This window comes from Dendrobates tinctorius, unplaced genomic scaffold (genome assembly GCF_039654945.1).
Source record: "Dendrobates tinctorius isolate UK_male_01 unplaced genomic scaffold, ASM3965494v1 ptg000011l, whole genome shotgun sequence".
Lineage (NCBI taxonomy): Eukaryota > Metazoa > Chordata > Amphibia > Anura > Dendrobatidae > Dendrobates > Dendrobates tinctorius.
In genome coordinates this window covers 102,649,335-102,675,490 of record NW_027361679.1, presented here as the reverse complement: position 1 = coordinate 102,675,490, position 26,156 = coordinate 102,649,335, and the positions used below count along the sequence as shown (strand labels likewise).

General features: G+C 44.1%; 1 protein-coding gene across 1 annotated transcript in view; it reads right to left on the bottom strand.

The window, feature by feature from the left end:
* Positions 1-26,156, bottom strand: part of ATP8B3 (ATPase phospholipid transporting 8B3) — an 807,548-nt gene that overhangs the window by 533,942 nt on the left and 247,450 nt on the right. The window contains exon 3 of the mRNA XM_073545649.1: positions 5,066-5,139. Coding sequence (XP_073401750.1) covers positions 5,066-5,120 — 55 coding nt within the window. The 5' untranslated portion in view covers positions 5,121-5,139. The remainder of the gene's footprint in view (positions 1-5,065; positions 5,140-26,156) is intronic.

Below are 26,156 nucleotides of genomic sequence, written 5' to 3'. Positions count from 1 at the left end.
CTATACAGCCCCAATTGGACAGACCATCAGCAGATTTGGCTTTCAGTACCATCTTTATGCTGATGACACACAACTGTACACATCATCCCCTGACCTTACCTCCGCTGTACTACAGAACGCCACTGACTGTCTGTCTGCAGTCTCCAACATCATGTCTGCTCTCTATCTGAAACTCAACCTCTCCAAAACTGAACTTCTTCTGCTCCCACCATCTACTAACCTCCCTAAATATGACATTTCCCTCTCTGTGGGTGGCACCATAATAACACCCCGACAGCAGGTGCGCTGTCTGGGTGTTATGTTCGACTCCGATCTCTCCTTCACCTCCCATATACAATCTCTTGCCCGCTCATGCCGCTTACACCTAAAGAACATCTCTAGAATCCGACCTTTTCTCACCATGGAAACAACAAAAACTCTCACTGTCGCCCTGATCCACTCCCGCCTAGACTACTGTAATGCTCTATTAATTGGCCTCCCTCTCACTCGACTCTCCCCTCTCCAGTCTATCCTTAATGCAGCAGCCAGGGTTGTCCATCTGGCTAATCGTTTCTCAGACGCGTCCGCTCTTCGCCAGTCGTTACACTGGCTGCCAATTCATTACAGGGTACAATTCAAAGTACTTGTTCTCACCCACAAAGCTCTCCACAGTGCGGCACCCCCTTACATCTCCTCCCTCATTTCTGTCTATCGGCCTAACCGACCGCTGCGCTCTGCAAATGACTTTCGACTAACCTCTGCCCTAATCCGTACCTCCCACTCCCGACTCCAAGACTTCTCCCGTGCTGCGCCAATCCTCTGGAATGCTCTACCCCAAAATATTAGGACCATCCACAATTTGCATAGTTTTAGGCGCTCGCTCAAAACACATTTGTTCAGAGCGGCCTATCACATTCAGTAATCAAAGTCATGTTTGTGTGTGTGTAGCCCATTCACTATCTCCATCTAACCCCCACCCCCTGAAGATGGCTGGACCGTCATTGTAAATACATCATTGTAAATACAAACCTGTGCTTTGTATCCCCCCCACCTCATTGTAGATTGTAAGCTCCACGAGCAGGGTCGTCTTATTTCGCTTTAATTATTGTATTGTTAACGTTGTTACTTATGACTGTTGTGTTTGAAACTGTTCAACTGATTGCTCATGCTTCCTCACAATTTGGTTTCTCAAGTCCTCAGACAGTTCTTTGGTCTTCTTTCTTTTCTCCATGCTCAATGTGGTACGCACAAGGACACAGGACAGAGGTTGAGTCAACTTTAATCCATGTCAACTGGCTGCAAGTGTGATTTAGTTATTGCCAACACCTGTTAGGTGCCACAGGTAAGTTACAGGTGCTGTTAATTACACAAATTAGAGAAGCATCACATGATTTTTCGAACAGTGCCAATTCTTTTGTCCACCCTCTTTTTTATGTTTGGTGTGGAATTATATCCAATTTGGCTTTAGGACTATTCTTTTTGTGTTTTTTCATTTAAGACAAATTAAAAGAAGATAATAATACCAAAGAATTTGTGTTTGCAATCATTTTCAGGAAGAAACTGAGTATTATCTGACAAAATTGCAGGGGTGTCAATACTTTTGGCCACAACTGTATGTATAAGTTCTCGGAGGACTGGTAGTGTATACTGTTGCTTTTTTATTTTATTTCTCTTACAGGAGAACAAGGGCATCGGTGGAATAGACGATGCAGTAATTATGGTTTAATTAAGATCTATTAAAGGAGTCGTTGTCATTATTTCAATTAAAATACTTTATTCTGGCTTTGTCTTTATTTACCATGTAACTATAGGATTAATAATGGATAGGTGTATTATAGACGCTTCTCCATTACTAAGCCGTGGGCTTGATGTCACCTGATAATACAAAGGTGTCATCAACCCCACAAATTAATATAATATAAGACGCCCCCATTACTAACCCCATAGTACAATTGTAAAAAAAACAGCCAGAATAAAATCCTTTAATTGAAATAATGAAAGACTCTTTTATTTGAAATAAAATCAACAAAGCACAATTATACTCACCTTTACACTTAATCCTCTAAAGACCATGTCATCTGTAAAATAAAATAATAAACAGCCATAATACTCACTTTTTACACCTAGTCTACCAATGCCTCTGTCCCCTGTAAAAGAGGAAAAATAATAAACAACCATATCCCTCACCTGTCAGACATGGAGATAATCCATATCTGTCCCACGAACATCTGAATTATTTGGGTAGCGGTTACATGCGACCGCTATCCATGCCAGTCACCACACATTGAGACAGAAGCGTAATCACACTCCTGCACTGTGTAGCGCTGAGCTCCTGTGAGAAAAGTCACCAGAGTTCATAGCTGATGAACCCTGGTGTTCTCACTTACGGCACCATTCGCTGCATGAGAAAGTTCTGATGCAGCAAGCGGTGCTGTAAGTGAAGTCACTGGGGTTCATCAGCTATGAACTCCAGTAAACTTTCTCATGTCACCACTACACCCTGAAGGAGCATGATTAGTGGTACTCTCTCATCAGCTGACACCTGTGACTAGCAGTTACCTCTTTACTGCTGGTCACAGCTGCTGACTCATGCTGTCATCTGACAGCGTTGAAACCACAGCACTCTGACCGGTGATAATGATCCTACCGCCGATCAGAGATGCCTGTGTTTCTCGCACTGTCACGCAGATGACAGCGTGGGAAACAGCCGATGTTCAGGGTGTCGAAGGCGAAACGTAACACAAACTTCCTGGAGATGTTCGTGTTCGGGGTCCATTCAGTACGCATCCAGAACTTGACTGTTCAGGTTCACCCATCTCTACTATTAATCTAAGATCTCTGACCATAGTCTTATATTCACCCTTTTTTCAGTACCATTTTATGACTGGAACTTCTGACTGGCTGGAAGTAAGTAGTTACGTAACAAGTGCTGAGTGTAAATCTATGAGAGCCAGAACAAGGCTCTCGTATACTTGTATTGAGTTGTGATCTCTGGTTCGTTTCATGAAACACTGGAGCGATCCGGCAGGTCACAAACTGCCGGAGACCGATGTGAGTGACAGAGATAAAAAGGTGAAGATGATAACAGGTGAGTATAAGAGCAGGATCAGGAACCCTCGATTAGAAGCACCATATGGTGCTTCTAATGGCATGAGGCTATAATGGCATAAGGCCATTTTCACCATATTTTGTACCAGCATTTGAAAGTCAAAACCATTAGTAGAAGCAATGCAGAGAAGGTAAAAAGGTATAACACAACAAATGCTTCCGCGTTTGGGACCCGCGTTACTTGTTTAAAAGTGATGGAGAATACTGACTAAATTACAATGTGAAAGTGGACTAAAATAGATTATTTTAGAACGCTTGCTGTTTCTTTCAAAAACACTAAAAGATTTACAATTTCACCTTATTACAATTTGCAAAAAAAACTGAAAAAAAAAAACAAATCTATTCTATTATTTCTAAACACTGTTTTTCGGTGATTCCTTTGTATCCCCGTTCATACTGCACCCACACACACCAGTGATACACCATTTGAAAGGTAAACTTGCCCCCTTCAGCAAAAAAATAGCCAAACAAACCACACATCCACAAAATACTGTTTAAACATTATTTTCATAAACTTGTAGTAAGGAAAAATGACCTGCAGGTGGTACCACAGTACCCCAAAGCACACTACCAACACATTTGTATACATGCACTGCTTTTTCGGGGATTACTTCGCCCCATACACACACATGATACACCATTTGAAAGGTAAACTTGCCCCCTTCAGCAAAAAAATAGCCAAACAAACCACATATCCACAATTTGATCACAAAATACTGTTTAAACATTATTTTTCATAAACTTGTAGTAAGGAAAAATGACCTGCAGGTGGCACTACAGTACCCCAAAGCACACTACCAACACATTTGTATACATGTACTGCTTTTTCGGGGATTACTTCGCCCCATACACACACATGATACACCATTTGAAAGGTAAACTTGCTCCCTTCAGCAAGAAAACAGCCAAACAAACCACACATCCACGATTTTATCACTAAATACAGTTTAAACATTCATTTTCACAAACCTGCAGAAAGACACAATGACCTGCAGGTGGAAAACAATTTTTGGCCTCTACTTATCCAGACAATTTATTGTATTACCAATCTACATAAAAACAAAAAAAAATCATACATATATGAATACCTGTCTGTGTTCATTAACTCATGAAGTACATTTACAATTGACCAGCTTGCTTTTTCTGAAATTGCCTGTGCTCCAGATGACCAATGTGCAAAAATTTCGCACGGGCCAAGCTAGTATTGTGAATTTCTAAAACCTCACGAAAGAGGCAATATACAACTTTTGTCATGCTTTATAATTTTTTTCTTCAATTTTGCAGTAGTTCATTGTAGCCAGTGGATTGAATGAAGAATACTTTTATTCTTTCACAACCAATATCTTGAAAGGAATTATATGATAAAGTACTTAAAAAAAGATGTCTCATTTGCATAGTGATAAAGTTTCACTAACCTAAAAGTAGAAATCCTTTAAAATGCTAACTTCCAATCAGGTCGAGAGCGCTGAATGTCAGCACAGGATGACTGCTCAAACTAAGTCCTATCGCTCGGTGATTCAGGGCAGGGCAAATCATTTATATACATCTTCCCACCTGCTTGTTTTCCCTCAATCTCCACCCCCACCCTCTTCCTTGATTGACAGCTCTGGCTTCATAGAGCCAGGGAAGGGAGGAGATAGAGGAAAAACAAGTAGATGGTAAGGTTTATATAAATGATTGGCCCCGTCATGATGCACAGAGCACCTGTAATTGGTTTGAACAGTCCCTTTAACCATCAGTGACACCTCTATTGAATGTTGCTTGTATCTGTCTCTTTCTCTTGACCTCTATCTCATTGTGGCTTCTCTTATTCTTCCATTTCTGGAGATTGATGTAGACTGTTTAGTCATGCAGATATTTAAGATAAGCTCACATGAGGCTGATTTTGCCCCATATCCATGGTGAGTAGTCTGCAAATTTTGTATGTTTAACATATTCATGGGGATATATAATATAATATAAACATTTAACATGTTACCTGACTGATCACCATTTCCACTTATTCCCTTTTGTAGGTTCTTGTGTTGGCTCATCACTGAATTTCAAAGTAATCTAAAAATAGAAAATAGAGAAATTGATATTACATACACAACCATATACATTTAAATAAATCACAAAATGCCCAAATTCAACACTGATGGCACTTCAAATACTTAAACAACACATAGCCACATCATAGTAAGGGGTGGGTAAATGAAGAGATCCATGAATAAAACTTTATTTTTTATTAAGTATTCCATAAAAGGATATTCAAAAAATGATTAAAAAAAAGATAAAAAAATCATGCACAAAATACCCTTTAGGGTGAACCTCAGCATCATCCAACAAGTAAGATGATAAGGACAACTGTAAGCCCACATTTTATTTATTTATTTTACTCATTTATATTGCACCATTAATTCCATAGTGCTTTACAAACATTATTGGCATTGTCCCTGATTGGGCTCACAATCTAAATTCCCTATCAGTATGTCTTTGGAATGTGGGAGGAAACCGGAGACCCCGGAGGAAATCCACGCAAACACGGGGAGAACATACAAACTCCTTGCAGATGTTGTCCTTGGTGGGATTTGAAATCAGGACACCAGCACTGCAAGGCTACAGTGCTAACCACTGAGCCACCGTGCTGCCCACATACAAAAGCCCTGTATAAAAGTAATGATCTTGAGCAAAATATTATAAGTAAATAAATCCAAAAACCTGAATATTGAATCATTAGATAAAAAATGATAGTAAGTGCTCATACAAAACAAGAGGAATACAATATCTAAAGTGCAATAAGATGGTGTAGCCACAAGGAAAAGTATAGAGAATGTTTAAGGTGAATGAGTGCCTACAGCATCCCTTCATCGAATCTGCACCTTCAGGCTGTGTTCACACGTTCAGTTTTTTCACGGCGGTCTTTACTGCACGATTTTGCCACGAAAAAGCAAAAAACAGCATCTCATGCAATCCTATGGGATTCCGCAATGCTATGCTAATGCTGCGGATTTTCCCGCGGCGGAATCGCATCGCGGAAAAATCCGCAGCATGCTCAATAATTTGCGGAATCGCGGCAATTCCGCCCACATAGGAATGCATTGTTCTGTTTACGTTCCGCATGTGGCTGTGCCCACCATGCGAAAAGTAAGCAGAACATTTGTGGATGGTACCCACGGTCTGGAGGAGAGGAGACTGTCCTCCAGGCTCTGGGTACCATATCCCTGTAAAAAATAGAATTAAAATAAAAAATCGGGTTATATTCACCTTCCGACGTCCCGCGCAGCGTCCCCAGGCTTCAGCGATACACGCAGCAGCTCCCGTTCCCAGTAATGCATTGCGATTACCTTTGCTGACGTCGCGTCTCGTTAGACCGCGACATCATCAAAGGTCATTGCCGCAATGCATCACTGGGAACGGGACCTGACGGAGCATCGCGGAGGCCTGGGGATGCTGCGAGGGACATCGGAAGGTGAATATAACCCGATTTTTTATATTTTTTTTATCATTTTTAGCATTATATCTTTTACTACTGATGCTGCATAGGCAGCCTCAATAGTAAAAAGTTGGTCACACTCGTCAAACATAGTGTTTGACGAGTGTGACCAACCTGTCAATCAGTTCTCCAAGCGATGCTACAGATCGCTTGGATAACGCTAGCATTCTGCAAGCTAATTACGCTTGCAAATCGCTAGTTTTTCCACGGGAAAATCACGGGAATTTAAAATGCGACTTTCCCGCGGAATGGAATTCCGGAATTCTCGTAATTTCCGCGGGAATTCCGCTACGTGTGAACCCAGCCTCAACCTACATCCGGGGCTAGTGCTCAACCAGACCAGCAGCATGAATGTAATATAACAAAGTGAAAACCATAATACTTTGAATGCTAGGACCGCAACAGAGATGATGGTGGCAGTCTGGGTATTCCCCCTCACCCCAACGCAATATTTTGACAAATACCTCACATATTTTTATATGTATTTTCTACACCTTATTATTCAGGGTGCAGCTGGGCTCATTTGGTCTTGTAAACTGTGGTGTCTGTTCACATGGGATGCATTTGGATAGCTATGGGCAGCCCGCCTGATAGAATAGTAAAGGCGTCACTAATAGGCTGTTAACCTGGATCCTGTGCATCACCTGTATGTGAACAGTGCCCCATACAAGCCTCTACTGTGCATTAATATACCAAGCAACCATCCCCCCCATGGATTGGTAGGCCGTGAGTGGTTGTCTCATTGGTATTTTTGCACCTGTGTTGCCGCCATCTTAACTACATAGGTCCACTGCATCCTGCATTTGTTTGGAGGCCTGGGCAGGTAAACATCGCTGCCCTTTTTCTGCTGGTTTTTGAAGCCCAGTTATTGGATCTAAACGTGCAGCTTGCAACACTCAGGAGCATTGCAAACTTGGAGAGGAGTTTAGAGCTCACTGAGCTTGCGCCGGCTGCGGCCAGTGATATGGAGGTGGTGAAGATCAGGACAGAGAAGTATGTAGCTGGGTAAATTTTATAAGAAGTGGTAGGGGGAAAAGTGCCAGGGAGCCCAGTCCTGATCTGGCACAACCTAGTAAATATGCCTGTGTGGCTGATATTAGGAATGCAAGCCCGGGACTGGGATCACTACAGCAGGGCGTTGCTCCTAGCAACCAGGAAAATGACTGCTGTAGGAAGGAGGGACGTAGAAGTGTAGCAAATGCCAGACAGATGATGTTAGAGGACTCTATAATTAGGCAGACAGACAGGGTCATCTTCCGCCAAGACAGTGAATGCCGAAAAGAGTGTTATCTGCTGGGTGCTCGGGTTCGACATATTGCGGATCAGATAAACAGATTGCTGGGAGGGAAAAACCTGGCGGTCATGAGAATTAACATCAAGCTCCTCTCTTCACACAGGTACAATCTCTGCTCCTGCTACAATCCCTGTTTGCTGTCATCTAGTGCAACCTTTCATTTAATGGTACAATCCCTGTTTGCTGTCATCTAGTGCAACCTTTCATTTAATGGTACAATCTCTGCTCCTGCTACAATCCGTTTGCTGTCATCTAGTGCAACCTTTCATTTAATGGTATATAACAGTGCCTACTGAATGTTTGCTAAATTCATTTGTTGCATTGAACTCAATACTTACTGCTGTATATCCATGTTGGGCCCAGTAGAGATGTTATCAGGTGTAAGGTGTTACTAGCATATGGATGTAGCCAGGCCCTGTGCCTTTGATTGTCTAACATCCCCTGGTGTGCTAGGCAATTGGTAATTTATCCCAAATCAGTTCCCACAATCTCTCTCACCTGATCCTCTACTCAGTCCTATATATTCAGATGCCTTCTAGGGGGGCACATGTGCGGGTCAGGCATGTGTCTCCCTGCAGCATAAGTATCACTGCAGCAAAAGTATCGTGAAGATGCAGCTATTACTACCTGTCTCTTTTGGGTATGTCTGCGGAGTAAGCCCCTCTTATTACTTCGATCCAGCTTTTCTATTCACCCTCCTACTCCTTCACCATGTTTACATATGCCCTCACTGTGTTTGCTCCTTTAGTCCTCACTCTCCTTCGCTATCCCCAAACCCCAGCACCCTCTAACCAAACAATCATCTCCCCTTCCCTCTTTCCTCCCCACCTGACCTCCTCTGCTGAACTGCTCCTCAACCTAAAATCTGTCCGAATGAAACATAAAACAAGCTGCCCACTCTCCTTCTCCCATCTGCTCTCCCTTTCTCTGCTTCTCCTCACTGCTGGCGACATATCTCCCAATCCTGGACCCCCACAGCTCTCACCCCCCACTATTTCCCCTTCCTACCGCTCCCTATCTAATAAGAACTACCACAATCTTTCCAACTTAAAACCTGTGCCATTGACACCCAACCCCCTGCTCCCTCTCTCGGGAGCACTTTGGAATGCCCGCTCCATATGCAATAAGCTCCATGTGATTCATGATCTCTTTCTCGCTCACAATCTTGCCTTCCTCAGCCTCACAGAAACATGGCTGACACCCTCTGAAACCGCCTCCCCTGCTGCGCTGTGTTACGGCAGCCTCCACTTTACCCACACTCCTCGCCCTGGCAACAGACACGGTGGAGGAGTGGGTCTTCTCCTTCCAACTGCACCTTCAACCCAACCCCACCTTTTCCCTCCCTAATCCTCCCCTCTTTTGAAGTCCATTCTGTCCGCATTTACTCTCCCTCCAACCTCCAAGTGGGCGTCATATACCGACCTCCAGGCCCGACCACTGCCTTCATTGGCCAATTCTCTACCTGGATTCTTCATTTTCTTTCAACTGACACCCCCACTATCATCATGGGTGACTTCAACATCCCTACTGATACCCTTCAGTCAGCAGCCTCCAAACTCCTGTCCCTTACTTCATCCTTTGGACTTACTCAGTGGTCCTCCTCAGCCACCCACACAGATGGACACACATTAGACCTGGTCTTCACCCGTCTCTGCTCTCTTTCTAACTTCACCAACTCCCCTCTCCCTCTATCTGACCATCATCTACTCACTTTCTCATACCTGTCCTCACCTGGCACCCATGTCCAGCAACACGCACACCCCCACAGAAACCTTGCACACCTAGACACCCACGCGCTCTCTGACTCTATTCTACCACTGGCAACAATATCCTCACTCCATGACACAGACGGTGCCACTGCTTTCTACAATGCCACTCTCGCATCAGCTATTGACACGGTTGCCCCTCTCGTTCATGGCAGAATGCAACGTATCAACAGACAACCCTGGCACAATAACACCACTAAAAAGCTCCGGCAAGTGTCCAGGATTGCAGAGCGGCGCTGGAAGAAAGCAAATTCGCAAGATGACTTCACCACATTCAAACAGGCAACACTGGATTTCAAATCTGCCCTCACCTCTGCTAAACAGGCCTACTTCACAACCTCGTATCTTCCCTATCTTACAACCCAAAACAGTTATTCAAAACTTTTAACTCCCTCCTCCGCCCACCACTGCCTCCTCCAACCTCCCTCATTTCAGCCCAAACCCCATAACCTCACTCTCCAACATCACTGAAGGGGAGCGTAATCGCCTCTTCTCCAAATCGCACCTCACAACCTGTGCACTTGACCCCATCCCATCCCACCTCCTCCCCAACCTCACCACCACACTTATCCCATCCCTAACCCACCTCTTCAACCTATCACTAACGTCCGGTACCTTCCATTCTGCTTTCAAGCATGCCACAATCACGCCTATCCTTAAAAAGCCAACCCTCGACCCAACAGCTATGTCCAGCTACCGTCCAATATCGTTGCTCCTATTCGCTTCCAAACTCCTGAAACAGCACGTCCATGCTGAACTTTCCTCGCACCTATCATCTAACTTGCTCTTTGACAATCTACAATCTGGTTTCCGCCCCCATCACTCCACTGAGACAGCCCTGACCAAAATTACTAACGACCTACATACAGCCAAATCAAATGGACAATACTCTATACTCCTGCTTCTAGACCTGTCCTCTGCATTTGATACAGTTGACCACTGCCTCCTACTACAGATCCTCTCCTCCTTCGGCATCAAAGGCCTTGCCCTATCCTGGATCTCCTCATACCTTTCCAACCGCACATTCAGCGTCTCCCACTCCCACACCACCTCCTCATCTCACCCTCTCTCTGTTGGAGTCCCCCAAGGCTCTGTTTTAGGACCCCTACTCTTCTCAATCTATACACTTGGTCTGGGCAACTCATAAAGTCCCACGGATTCCACTACCACCTTTATGCTGATGACACTCAGATCTACCTCTCTGGCCCAGACGCCACCTCTCTGCTCTCCAGAATCCCAGAGTGTCTATCAGCCATATCCTCCTTCTTCTCCTCTCGCTTCCTCAAACTCAATGTAGACAAATCTGAACTCATCTTTCCTCCATCTCACAGATCTTCCTTATCCGACCTAGCTATAACAATTAATGACATCACACTTTCCCCAGTACCAGAAGTCCGCTGCCTCAGATTAACCTTTGACTGCCCTGTCCTCCAAACCGCACATCCAAGTTCTTTCTACCTCCTGTCCCCTCCAGCTCAAAAATATTTCCAGAATCTATCCAACTTCAACCCTCAATCTACTAAAATGCTTGTGCATGCCCTCATCATCTCCTGCCTCGACTACTGCAACATCCTTTTCTGTGGTCTCCCTGCTAACACCCTCGCACCTCTCCAGTCCATCCTTAACTCTGCCGCCCGACTAATTCATCTCTCTCCTCGCTACTCCTCCGCTTCTCCCCTCTGCAAATCTCTTCACTGGCTCCCATTCCCTCAGCGTATCCAGTTCAAATTACTAATACTGACCTACAAGGCCATCTATAACCTGTCTCCCCCATATGTCTCTGAACTAATCTCCCGATACCTTCCCTCACGTAATCTCCGGTCCTCCCAAGACCTCCTCTCCTCCACACTTATTCGCTCCTCACCCAACCGCCTCCAAGACTTCTCCCGAATAGCCCCTATTCTCTGGAATTCTTTGCCGCAACAAGTCCGACTATCAACCACATTTGGATCCTTCAGACAGAACCTGAAAACCCACCTCTTCAAGAAAGCCTACAGCCTGCAATGACCCCGCTACCTCCTTCTCTCTCACCACTACCGGGATATCACCTCAACCAACACCGGAACTGCTGCAACCCACCAACCTACTGTCTCCTTCCCCACCATCCTGTAGCATGTAAGCCCGAAAGGGCAGGGTTCTCTCTCTCCTCTGTATCAGTCTGTCATTGTTAGTGTGTTTACTGTAAGTGATATCTGTAATTTGTATGTAACCCCTTCTCATGTACAGCACCATGGAATCAATGGTGCTATATAAATAAATAATATTAATAATAATAAATAATGATAAAGTTAGAGGGAGGTGAAAGGTCCTTAAAACGATTACAGGGAACTAGGAGAGAAGCTGAAGGCAGGGGTACCTTGGGAAAACCACAACGTTTGGCAAAGTCAAAATCCATCAGATTCAAAGCTGCTCCTGAATCAACAAAAGCCTTAGCGGAAAATGTAGACAAGGTGCAGATCTAGGTAACCGCCAAAAGGAACTTAGGCTGTACACTGCCCACCGAAAATGCGTGAGCAAAATGCTTTTCTCGTTTAGGGCAGACAGAAATAGTATGAGAGGCGTCCCCACAAAAAAAACAACTTATTACGCCTTCTAAACGCTTGACGTTGCGCCCTAGACAAAACCCTATCACATTGCATGGGTTCAGAAGTTCGTTCGCCTCTCGTGTAGTTCTACGTTCACGTAAACGTCGATCAATTTGAATGGCCAATGACAAAGAGTCGTCAAGACCAGAGGGGACAGGAAATCTCACCATAACATCTTTTACGGTTTCTGCCAGACCCTTCCGAAAGAGAGCTGCTAGGGCATCATCATTCCTTTCAGTAAGGATCGCCCACTTTTGGAATTTTTAACAATATAACTCTGCAGAATCCTGACCCTGGTTCAATGCCAATAAGGTTTTCTCAGCTTGATCAATAGCATTAGGTTCATCAGACAACAACCCCAGGGCTTGAAAAAATGCATTTACATTAGCCAGAACAGGATCTCCAGGTGTCAAAGAAAAAGCCCAATCCTGGGGTTTGCCGCGCAGCAGGGAGATGACAATTTTAACCTGCTGCACAGAGCTCCCCGATGAGTTAGGTTTCAAAGCAAAAAATAGTTTACAATTCTTAAAATTCAAAAATTTAGACCGATCCCCAGAAAACACATCAGGAGTAGGGGATCTTTGGTTCTACAGCAAATGATTGAGCGAGATAAGCAGAAATTCCCCGCACTTCAGCAGCGAGCTGCTCAACACGATCAGACAATTGTTTAGTCTCCATTAGAGAAAAAATCCTCCTACGGCCTCAGAGAAAAAGAGGAAAAAAATATCAAAAAAATTCTGACCCTTTTTTTTTTTTTAACAATTCTTTCCTTATTTAGAGTACCCTAGAGTCTACATTATGGCTTGTGATTCTGTTTTAGACAGGTCACCGAGGAGGATGGCAGGAATAGGCTAGGTAACCAGGAAACCTGAAAGGTTGGTCACTTAGCGAATTGCAGACCCCTAATCCTAACAACACAACCAACAGTAGCCGTGGAGCGTACCTACAATGCCCTAGACGCCTTGACACAGCCGGAGAACTAACTAGGCCTAAAGCAAGAAAGGTAAAATCTAAATTGCCCCGGAGTAGAACCCCAAAGAAATAGCCCCCAAACATATATTGTCGGTGAGACCAGATGAGGGACAAACACAGGCAGAAAATAGACTGAGCAAATGATGGGGCCCAAACTGTCTAGATAGGAAAGGAAAGGAAAGACACTGTCTGCAATCACGCAAAAACCCTAAAAAATCCAACACGTCTGATGTACAAAAATCCCTGAGGTCTCACGACCTCTCCCCCACTATATCAGCATTCTGGTGTAAACTGGCAGCAAAGCAAAAGAGACTAATATAACAGCAGACTGAACAAACTGACACAAGCTGTAACATATGGAGCGGGGTCCAGCACAGCCCCAGCAGGGAGCACGCTGAACCCGCACAGAAAAGCAGAAAGAGGCAAAACCAGATCAGAAGCAAAGGATCAGCAAATGAACAACTAAGCTGAAAAATGCGGGATCAGGCAGGAGACAGCAGACCTCAAGTTGCACAGGAAGAACTAATCACCAGCAACAATTGAGGGAAGCCTGCTCACTTAAATACTCCCAATCAGTAACCCCAGATTTCTAATCATCATCGCCAGGTGGCAGACCTTTGTCAATCCGGCCAGTTACACTACCCACAGTAACCACCAGAGGGAGCCCCGACTCAGAAGAGAATTCACAACAGGTTCCTGTACCAACAGCGTCCAGGTACACAATTGTCCAGCCAGGGGACAGCTTTGGAGGATGAAGAACTGTGTTCACGGTGGTATGGCACTCATAGCAGCTCACAGGAATCACTGGAGTGTGGCTGGGGATACAGACAATACATTTTCCACCAAGGACAGCTTGGCACACATGAGCCAATACATGCTGCTGTGCCTGCGCAACAATCGCCAAGTTGCCAGGATTGTTACTAGTGCTGATTACTGGGTGGCCACACTGCTAGATACCTGATACAAAGACAACGTGCCATCCTTACTTCTGTCAATGGAGCGGGATCTGAAAATGTGGAAATACACTCTGGTAGACACACTACTGACAGCGTTCCCATCTGACAGCAGGGGTTCACTGAAAGAACAAGGCGAAGGAGGAGAAGGAATTTGTCAACACAGCTGGGACATCGTGTCCATGTACTGAGTGATAGGTCTGCACCAGTTAACTTCTGCGTCTCCAAATTAGACACATGGCCTGAGTTTGCTCTTTATGCCTTGGCAGTGCTGACCTGCCCTGTGGCAAATGTACTAAAGTGTACTAAAATATATTTAGCACGTCAAAGGATGTGATCACAGACAGGCGCATAAGCCTGTCAACAGCCAACGTGGGCAAGATCAAATTCATAATAATAAACTAGGCATGGATCCCACAGGACTGTCAGTATCTTTGGTTGACAAGAGAAGCAGACCAGCAGGACACAGTCATTGCTATACTCCACTGCAGTTTGTTTGTTCTATTTACCATTTCCAATATTTTGGGACCTTCCCAATTTAAAAAAAAACAAAACACAGTGTTGGCTACCTCCTTTTCCACCTACACTGCCACACCCATGTACATCTCCTACTCAGCCTCCTCATCAACTTGGACCTCTGCCTCATGGTTCAAGAGATTGTTATTTATTTATTTTTTATCCTATGTTATTTTAAGTCATTACCCTAAAAAAAACCCCACAAAAACAGTGTTGGCTACCTCTTTCTCTGCCTCTTTCACCTACACCGCCACGTCTACTTCCACCTCATCCTCCGCTTGGAACTTTGCCTCCTGGTCCTAGAATGCTGTTTTTTTATTCTATGTTATTTTAAGTCAGTTTCCTATCCATTTTTTTGCCGGGCAATTGTCCTGCTCTTGTCTCCATTTTTCTTATTTTACAGCCCCTAGACCTTACTGTGACCAGTTTACAGTCATTTTACAGCACCTAAGTTTGGGTCTCCATTGGCTTCTATGGGGTTTGGAATTAGGGGTCAAGTTTGGATCAAGTTCTGGTACCCGAACCGAACTTTGGAATACAGTTCGAGCGAACCCGATGAACTTGTACATGCACATTCTTACCTAATTACTATGAATTGTTTATTATTAATGATGAGCAAATGTGCTCGGTGATACTTGGATATCAATTGAGTATCTGAGTGCTCAGATGCGCTCAACACATTTAATGCTCAAATCCCTGCAAATTTGACGCCTGTTACTAATCCAATAAACATGCAGGGATTGGGGGTGAGGCCTAGGCACCATCAAGAGAGGACGCTTCTTCCAGGAGCTCCTGATCTCAAGCCTGAAATCAGCATCCATCGGCCGCATTGCTGCTTCAAATCATCCTGCCCTAACATCTAAGCCTTCATAAAAGTGTGCTGCACCCAGTGGACTGTAGCAAAATAAGATTTACAGACTGTGGAGGAATCTCGGGACCTGGAGCCTGGTGGCCTGGAGAGTTGAGGAGCAGGCCTGGGTTTCCCTGCGGGCGCGTGTCATCTGCTCCCTCCATCCCTCGCTTCCCACGCACCTAACAGCAGGAGATGCCGGCACTTTTGTTATCTCCCAGGGTTTCCTTAATCTTCCCCTGCTCACAGTCAGATCTCTCAGGAGATTCCCCCTGAGCAGAACGGTGTTTGCAGTCTGCACCTACTGCAACAACATACCCTGTCTCAAAGAGGGGGAGCCAAGACAGATTCTCCTTCCCTGACACAGACATATCAAGAGTATAAGTGAGATAAGAGAGGTTGATAATATCCCTTCTAGCCAGCAGAAGCTGATCGGCCTGCCATCGACACCCTTCCCCACAAAAGAAGATAAACAACATCTTTGAAATCACATCCCTCCTTGAGCAGCAGCATCCAGGGGAACAACAAGACATATACTAGAGACAGTGTGTTTCTTGCATGTTTGTCCTCTGTGGGACTACCCCTTATGTGCATAAAGCTGTCCACCTTCATCACTGCATCTGATTCATCTGCAGAGGGGCACAGGCCATCTAAATAAACTTCTACTGTGAACTGCATAAACAATACAGGAGACATACTCTGTTATGATTGAGTCACCGTAGGAGGCAAAAGCAAAAATACAAGCTAAGTCCAGAAAACCAGAGAAGTTGGCAACTATCAGATTGCAGACCCCTGAACCTATCAACACAACTAGCAGTAGCCGTGGGGGGTTCCTACGATGCCCTAGACCCCTCGATCACAGCCGGAGAAATACATAGGCCTAAAGAAAGAAAGGGGAAATCTAAACTGCCCCAGAGCAGACCCCAAAGCAATAGATAGCCCCCAACATATAATGACGGTGAAGCAAGATGAAAATACTAACACAGACAGAAAGATAGACTGAGCAAAGACGGGGCCCCAAAACTACCTAGATAGGAAAGGAAAGGAAGACTGCTGTCTGCAATCTGCCAAAACCCTATCAAAGACAAAAGCCAACCAGCTGATATGAAAAAGGCCCTGAAGCAGCTAGGCTTCAAAAACTGAATCAGCAATCAGGTATTTTCAGAAGACAGAGCTAAATGAATTCAGCACACCCCAGCAGGGAATGGCAAAATCCAGAAAAACAAAGCAAAAACAAAATCAAAGCACAAAAGCAAAAGGATGAGCAGCAAACTTAGCTTTGGAGGAGCAGGAATTCAGACTGGTCTCCAAGGATCCCACAGAGAAATCACCCGCAGGGCAAAAGGGCGTCGGCAGCATTATATCCAGTCCGTAACTCCACTCAGCCAGTCACAATCATCAGCCTCAGGTTTTTGACAATCAGGCTCACTACCTTTCTTTACCAGAAGAGGGAGTTCCTCGGGCCTCAGTAATGAAGGGGAAAATGAACTCACAACAGTACCTCCCCCTTGAGGAGGGGTCACCGAACCCTCAACTATGCCACCAGGGCGATCAGGGTGAGCCCGATGAAAGGCACACACCAATCGTTTGGCATGAATATCAGAGGCAGAGACCCAGGAATTATCCTCCTGACCATAACCCTTCCACTTAACCAAATACTGGAGTCTCCGTCTAGCCAGACGGGAATCCAGTACTTTCTCTACCTCATACTCCATGTTACCTTCAACCAATACAGGGTCTGGAGGTGCCACCCCCGGAACAACAGGTTCAACAAACCTCTTCAACAAAGATTTATGGAACACATTATGGATTTTAAATGTGACAGGAAGAGCCAAACGAAAAGAGACCGGATTAATAATCTCCACAATCTTGTAAGGTCCAATAAATCTAGGCTTAAACTTAGGAGAAGCCACCTTCATAGCAATATTTTTTGATGATAACCACACCATATCACCAACCTTAAACTGGGGACCAATGGTCCTATGTCGGTTGGAAAACCGCTGGGCCTTCTCCTAGGAGAGAGATAACTTATCCACCACTTGGTCCCAGATCTGGTGCATTCTCTCCACCACAGTGTCAACACCTGGGCAGGCAGAGGGCTCCACCTGCCCTGAAGAAAATCGAGGATGAAACCCAAAGTTACAAAAAAAAAGGTGACATCAAAGTGGCAGAACTAGCTCTATTATTCAAAGCAAATTCGGCCAAGGGCAAAAATGAAACCCAATCATCCTGATCAGCAGAAATAAAACATCTCAAATATGACTCCAAGGTCTGGTTTGTTCTCTCTGTCTGCCCATTGGTCTGAGGGTGAAAAGCAGACGAGAAGGACAACTGAATTCCCAGCCTGGAACAGAAAGTTCTCCAAAATCTAGACACAAACTGCACTCCTCTGTCAGATACAATGTTCTCAGGAATCCCGTGCAAACGAACCACCTGTTGTAAAAACAGGGGCACCAACTCAGGAAAACGGCAACTTAGGGAGTGGTACAAGATGAACCATCTTAGAGAACCTATCACAAATCACCCAAATAACAGTCATCCTCTGAGAGACAGGCATATCAGAGATGAAATCCATTGAAATATGGGTCCATGGCCTCTTGGGGACAGGCAAAGGCATCAACAACCCACTAGAGCGAGAACACGATTAAGACCGGGAGCACGTCCCACAGGACTGCACAAAATTCCTGACATCACGAGACAAGGAGGGCCACCAAAAAAAACCGACTCACCAGATCTCTAGTACCAAAAATACCTGGATGACCAGCCAAAGCAGAGCAATGAACTTCAGACATCACTCTCTTCTTCCACTGGTCAGGAACATACAACTTTCCACTGGGACAACGCTCAGGTTTGTCCTCCTGGAACTCTTCCAGAGCACGTCTCAAATCGGGCGAGATGGCAAAGAGAACTACCCCTTTGCCTAAGATGGTAGCAGGCTTGGTCACCACAGGAGAATCAGCAAGGAAGCTCCTAGAGAGGGCGTCTGCCTTGACATTCTTTGTTCCAGGAAGAAAAGAAACCACAAAATCAAAACGTGTAAAAAACAAGGCCCATCTAGCCTGTCTAGGGTTCAAGCGCTTAGCCGACTCTAGGTAAATCAAATTCTTGTGGTCAGTGAGGACCACGACTTGATGCTTAGCTCCCTCCAACCAATGTCTCCACTCCTCAAATGCCCATTTCATGGCCAACAGTTCCCTATTCCCCACATCATAGTTACGTTCAGATGGAGAGAACTTTCGGGAAAAGAAAGCACAAGGATTCATTTTAGATGTTACAGGATCCTTTTGGGACAAAACAGCTCCTGCACCAATCTCAGAAGCATCCATCTCTACCTGGAATGGAAGTGAGACATCAGGTTGCCGCAAAACCGGGGCGGAGGTGAATCTTCGCTTCAACTCCTGAAAGGAAGAAACAGCCTCCGGAGACCAATTTAACACATCAGCACCCTTTTTAGTCAAATCAGTCAATGGCTTGGCAATACTAGAAAATTTTGCTATAAATTTCCGATAAAAATTAGCAAAACCCAAAAACTTCTGGAGGGCCTTCAAAGAAGTGGGCTGAACCCAATCGTGAATGGCCTGTACCTTGGCCGGGTCCATTTCAATAGTTGACGGGGACAAAATAAATCCCAAAAAAGAAATCCTCTGTACTCCAAAAAGGCATTTAGATCCCTTGACATACAGGGAATTCTCCCTCAAGATCCGGAACACAGTCCGAATATGTTCCACATGAGAATCCCAATCCTTGGAGAAGATCAAAATATCATCCAGATAGATAATCAAAAATTTATCGACAAAAACTCGGAAAATATCGTTCATGAAGCACTGGAAGACAGAAGGGGCATTAGTGAGCCCAAAAGGCATCACCAGGTACTCAAAATGTCCCTCCGGAGTATTAAACGCCGTCTTCCATTCATCCCCATGCTTAATGCGAATAAGATTATACGCCCCCCTGAGGTCAAGCTTGGTAAACCAGCAAGCACCTTTAACTCTGGAGAAAAGATAAGAAATCAGGGGTAACGGATACTGATATTTAACAGTAATTTTGTTGAGGGCACGATAATCAATACAAGGTCTTAATGATCCATCCTTTTTGGCTACAAAAAAAAAACCGGCACCCAAGGGTGACGAGGATGGTCTAATATGACCCCTCTCCAACGCCTCCTTAATATAGGATCGCATAGCCTCGTGCTCGGGTACAGATAAATTGAAGAGCCGACCCTTGGGAAATTTACACCCCGAGCTCAGTTCAATTGCACAGTCATAACTCCTATGAGGAGGCAGAGACGCAGACTCATTCTCACTAAATACATCATAAAAGTCCGCCAAATAATCAGGAACATCATGCGACTGAGGAGAGGTGGAAAACACCGGAGCCTCACTAAAGGCACACCGACAACCCCAACTCACCACAGACACAGATTTCCAATCCAAAACTGGATTATGAATCTGTAACCAGGGAAACCCCAGAACAACAGTATCATGCAGATTATGCAACACCAGAAATCTGCAATTTTCTTGATGGTCTGGGGCGACCCGCATTACCACCTGGGTCCAAAACTGGGGTTTATTTTTAGCCAAAGGAGTAGCATCAATTCCCCTCAAAGGGATAGGCGTCTGCAGAGGTGTCATCGGAAATCCACAACGTTTAGCAAAATCCAAGTCCATTAGGTTTAGGGCTGCTCCCGAATCCACAAACGCCTTGGCGGAAAATGTGGACAGGGAGCAGATCAGAGTAATAGCCAGAAGAAACTTAGGTTGAACACCCCCAACAGAAAACGTGTGTGCAAAGCTTTTCTCTCTTTTGGGACAGACAGAAATAATATGCGAGGCATCTCCACAGAAAAAACACAACTTATTACGCCTTCTGAACTCCTGACGCTGCTCTCTGGAAAAAACTCTATCACATTGCATAGGTTCAGACATTTGTTCAACAGGTGGCAACACCTCTCGTGCAGCTTTGCGTTCGCGCAAACGCCGATCAACCTGAATGGCTAATGACATAGAATCGTCAAGACCAGAGGGAACAGGAAATCCCACCATAGTATCTTTTACGGCTTCTGACAACCCCTTCCGAAAGAGAGCAGCCAAGGCATTATCATTCCAGGTAGTAAGTACTGCCCACTTTCGGAATTTTTGACAGTACAATTCTGCAGAATCACGACCCTGGCTCAATGCCAGGAGGGTCTTTTCAGCCTGATCAATGGCATTAGGTTCGTCATACAACAACCCCAAAGCTTGAAAGAATGCGTTCACATTAGTCAGAATAGGATCATCTGGTTTCAAAGAAAACGCCCAATCCTGGGGATCGCCACGCAGCAAAGAGATGACAATTTTAACCTGCTGTGTGGAGCTCCCTGACGAGTTAGGCTTCAAGGCAAAAAATAATTTACAATTATTTTTGAAATTCAAAAATTTAGACCGATCCCCAAAAAATATATCTTTGGTTCAGCAGCATGTGAATGAGCAAGGTAGGCGGAAATTCCTCGCACTTCCGCAGCGAGCTGCTCCACACGATCAGACAATTGCTTTATCTCCATTGAGAGAAAAAAAAATTCCCCCTACGGCCTCAGAGATATAGAGGAAAAAATATACACACTTTTTTTTTTTTTTTTTTTTACAATTCTTTCCTGCTATTGCGTACCCTAGAATCTGCGGTAAGGCGGGTGATTCTGTTATGATTGAGTCACCGTAGGAGGCAAAAGCAGAAATACAAGCTAAGTCCAGAAAACCAGAGAAGTTGGCAACTATCAGATTGCAGACCCCTGAACCTATCAACACAACTAGCAGTAGCCGTGGGGGGTTCCTACGATGCCCTAGACCCCTCGATCACAGCCGGAGAAATACATAGGCCTAAAGAAAGAAAGGGGAAATCTAAACTGCCCCAGAACAGACCCCAAAGCAATAGGCAGCCCCCAACATATAATGACGGTGAAGAAAGATGAAAATACTAACACAGACAGAAAGATAGACTGAGCAAAGACGGGGCCCCAAAACTACCTAGATAGGAAAGGAAAGGAAGGCTGCTGTCTGCAATCTGCCCAAACCCTATCAAAGACAAAAGCCAACCAGCTGATATGGAAAAGGCCCTGAAGCAGCTAGGCTTCAAAAACTGAATCAGCACTCAGGTATTTTCAGAAGACAGAGCTAAATGAATTCAGCACACCCCAGCAGGGAATGGCAAAATCCAGAAAAACAAAGCAAAAACAAAATCAAAGCACAAAAGCAAAAGGTTGAGCAGCAAACTTAGCTTTGGAGGAGCAGGAATTCAGACTGGTCTCCAAGGATCCCACAGAGAAATCACCCGCAGGGCAGAAGGGCGTCGGCAGCATTATATCCAGTCCGTAACTCCACTCAGCCAGTCACAATCATCAGCCTCAGGTGTTTGACAATCAGGCTCACTACCTTTCTTTACCAGAAGAGGGAGTTCCTCGGGCCTCAGTAATGAAGGGGAAAATGAACTCACAACAATACTCATAATGTCTTATATGAACACAGTGCCATCTACAACACCCCAAGTGCAACTGCAAGACCTTTGGCATATTTGACTACCCTGATTTTCCACAGCAAGTCCTTTGACAAAAGCCAAACTGAGCAACATCATCCTGCATTAAATAGTTATATGCTAAGAGGTGGATAAAATTAACTGTGAGAGAGACGAAAGACACAATATCTCAGAGCCACATCTTGCCTGCCTACATAAACTTCTCTGTTGAATACCCACAATAATAAGACACAGGCAGCTGGAAATTGAACAACAACAACAAAAAAAACAGACACCTACTGTCCTCCTAATGTAATTGCAAAACTTATCTTAAGGAACGAAAAAAAAGAGAGAGAGGGGGAAAATTGTTAGAAATACATAGCAAACCCTTTGCTGCCACCTACAGTATCTTATAAAAACAGACGTTTTATATCCTCTCTTACCCCACAATAAACAACTTCAGATTAAGTACCTATTTGTATGACTTGACCACCTATAAATCTTTGCTCCCGGTTGTCATGATCTGAAGTGATCTGACAGTTTTAAAAGCACTGTGTTTATTTTAAAAAAAAAAAAAAAACATTCTGGAAACCCCGCCTCCAGTACGGCGAATTTAAATAATAAGGGGGACCTGGGAAACATTAACAGTGGTGGGCCCTGCTATAGGGAAAAGGGAATTGGAGACCTCCTGAGCTCCCCTGAGCCAGCGTCCCTGCACTCCTAACGTTCCCTATGGTTTCGCACCGGGCACCGCACGCGTACCTCAACGCCCTAGCTCGCTCTGACCCTAATCCCTCACTAGGGAATAGGTCGGTGCGGAAACTAATCCCACCACTGCACTAATAACACACATGAGGGAAAGAGACAATACAGGGGGACACCACTTAGCTTTATGCTCTGTGCTTATGCTCCTGCAACAGAGCCCTCCACCTGCGTGCGTCTTCTCCTCCACCCGGATCCATCACCATAACAGGATCCTGCACCATAGTGCTGCCTAGGAGCAGAGTCCACCACCAGTTGCTGCTGCTTAGAACCAGAGTCCCAAAGATGAGTTCAGCTTCTGCCACGAAGGCAAGCATGCTTGAGTCCAGCTCAGCAGCCAAGTCCCACATGGTGAGTGCCACTCTCCATAGTCGCCACTCCACCAGTCCATGCAGACACTTCCCGCCGACAACATCACTGCGACCCCACCACGCCATGCCAGCCCTTCATCCAGACACCATAGCTGAAACACGTCCCCCCTGGCTAAGCAGCGCAGGACTCCTCTCCAGCTCCATCCTTCCACCAGGCTCTCACAAACTCAGAATAAATGAATCAGTATCACCAGCAGTGATTGCACACCCTGAGACTCCTTTATAGAGCCCCACACCTGATTCCTAATTACGTGCACATTAAACTAAAACCTAAGGTGCGATACCACTAACCACCACCGGGGACAGTCAAGTCACCTTGGCAACTTGGCAAAAGGAAAAAAAAGTTCACACAGTGCTTTTAAAACTGTCAGATCACTTCAGATCATGACACCGGTGTTGTGATATCGAACCAGTCCACAAAATAGGAAAAACTACCAAAAGCCAACCTGAGGAGATGAACAAAGCTCACAAAACTCCCCCCAAAAAACCAAGACGAAATCAAAACCAAAAAACTCCCTCCTGCAGAATCTTCCCAGGGCTGCAGACCCCTCAGCTCCACGCACAAACTGAGGTTTGATGCAGCCTTGCCAAATCAATGGTCAGATAGTAAAGAAGACACTGACTCAATACAAAATGATCCAGATATAAAAGATTATATCAAGGCTTTACCCACAACGGAATGTACAAAAAACTGTATTCAAAGACTTTACACAAACAATAAAAGAAGAGATGGCAGATATTAGAAATGATGTCAAAACCGCTCATGATAGAGCGCAAAAACTGGAGATCAACAATGAACAGATTATAGCATACGCCGAAAAAGTCACAGAAATTCTGGTAGAAAATCAAAAACAAATGTTCCTGCAGAGAATTCATATAGACGACCTAGAAAACAGATCTTGGCGGAACAAATAAAGAATTAGAGGCCTGCCAGAATCGATCCCAGATAAAGACATCTTCAATACACTGACCGTAATTTTTAACACTATCATCGGTAAAGACAGCAACAATGATATTGCTATAGAAAGAGCAAATAGGGTTACAGACCAAAACCAACAGGTCCAGAAAGACCAAGAGATATCCTATGTTGCTTTCAAAGCTTCAAAATAAAGGAAGAAATATTTCAAAATGCAAGAGACAAGAAAAAAATTGAATATGGTGAAAATGAGACTCAAATATTCCAAGATCTTACAAAACTGACTCTGGATTTAAGAAGACAACTTCAACCCCTTACACGAGCGGTAAGAAGCAAAAACATTGTCTACAGATGGCTATTTCCATTTGGCTTGGCAATACCCCTAAACAATAAGACTTTGATAGTCAGAACCCCTGATGATCTGCCGTTCGCACTCAAGAAGCTGGATCTCACAGATCTTCACATTCCAGATTGGACAACAGCGGAAGAATTCCTTAATCTGTCACCTCTCCTCCCAAAGCTGGAAAAATGGTCCACAATAACCCCCCTTCAAAACCGAAAAAGAAAAGACTAAATGGAAATCTTAATCAAACAACCAATGGAGACAGGGGAGAAGAGGACGAAGTGGGCTGACTTCTTTGGCCCATACGGGGATACACTGACTTATACACCTGTCAGAGGTCATTTCAAGAGATTTGACTTTGATCTTTTCTCCTTCTTCCTCAGTACAACTGTTATTTAATGTTTTTGAAATTGTTCCTTTAGTCAGTTTTCCTTCTGTAGAATACCCACAGTGTTATGCCCCTTCTCCCTCTCTCCCTTCCTCCTCCTCTACTGAGAGGGTGGGGAATACAGGGATAATTAGGGTATATTGTTAGTAATTCATAATATAACCTTTTATATGAATATTTTTGATCACCTTCTCAGACATTAATATATTATATATATATATATATATATATATCACATTTATGATTATATCCATTTAAATAAGACTCACCGGGAGTTTGCTGTCCTCAACTACAAATAGTTACTCACACCCCTAATTCATTCTAAGCTACATACATCCCTAGGTCCATGCCCCCACGGGTCTAGATACTAATCCTTTGCAGTTATACCTGGCTGGGTTAGCAACTGCTATCCACATCCCAACCAGCTGCAAAAACCTCTTTGGTTATAATTGAGATCCAAGAGCAAGTTGCTGAGGATCAGTAACAAATCCCGAATGTTTATTTTAACCCTATACAATCCCACCTTATCCCTAAGTCCTGCTAAAAAAAGTAAACCATATTACAAAGTGCGTCTCAAAGTTGAAATGACTAATTTAAATGTTGCCACTTTTAACGTAAAGGGTATCAACATCCCATAAAAAAGGTCACAAATTCGAAACTACTTGGGAAAAAATAAAATAGATATCACATTCCTCCAAGAAATGCATTTCAAGCAAACGTATACACCTATCACGAAGAATAAAACTTTCACCAAATGGTTTAACGCCAACTCCCCGATAAAAAAAAAAATAAAGGTGTATCTATAGTTATAAATAAGAGAATCCCCTTCGTACTTCAAAACGTCATGAAACAGATAAGAGATATATATTTTTAAAGTGTATGATTTACAACAAATCGTTTTCTCTAGTCAACATATATGCTCCTAATAGCAACCACCGCCCATTCTTCAAGAAGATATTCGACATTCTAGACAGCTTCGCTGAAGAACACATAATATTAGGAGGCGAATTCAACATACCGCTACATCCCCCTTTAGACATCTCAGATAATCACTCCACGGTCCCTATTAAAACAAACATATCAAAACATATCATTATTATCTAGACTACTGAGAATGATGCATTCTTCTACCAAAGATTATTCCTTTTTCTTCCCAGTTCATAAAAAATACTCAAGAATTGACTACTTGTTCCTCCCTCATCACCTACTAAATACCATCAGCAAAACTTCTTACGATATAATCCTCTTCTAGGACCATGACCCCCTATTTTTTGAAACAATTATTGAATCACATAAAAAAGGACCCCTAAATTGGAAACTTAACAATAACCTAATTAAGAACAGCATCTCACAAGAATATATAGCCACAGGCATCAAGAACTTCTTCACAGAAAA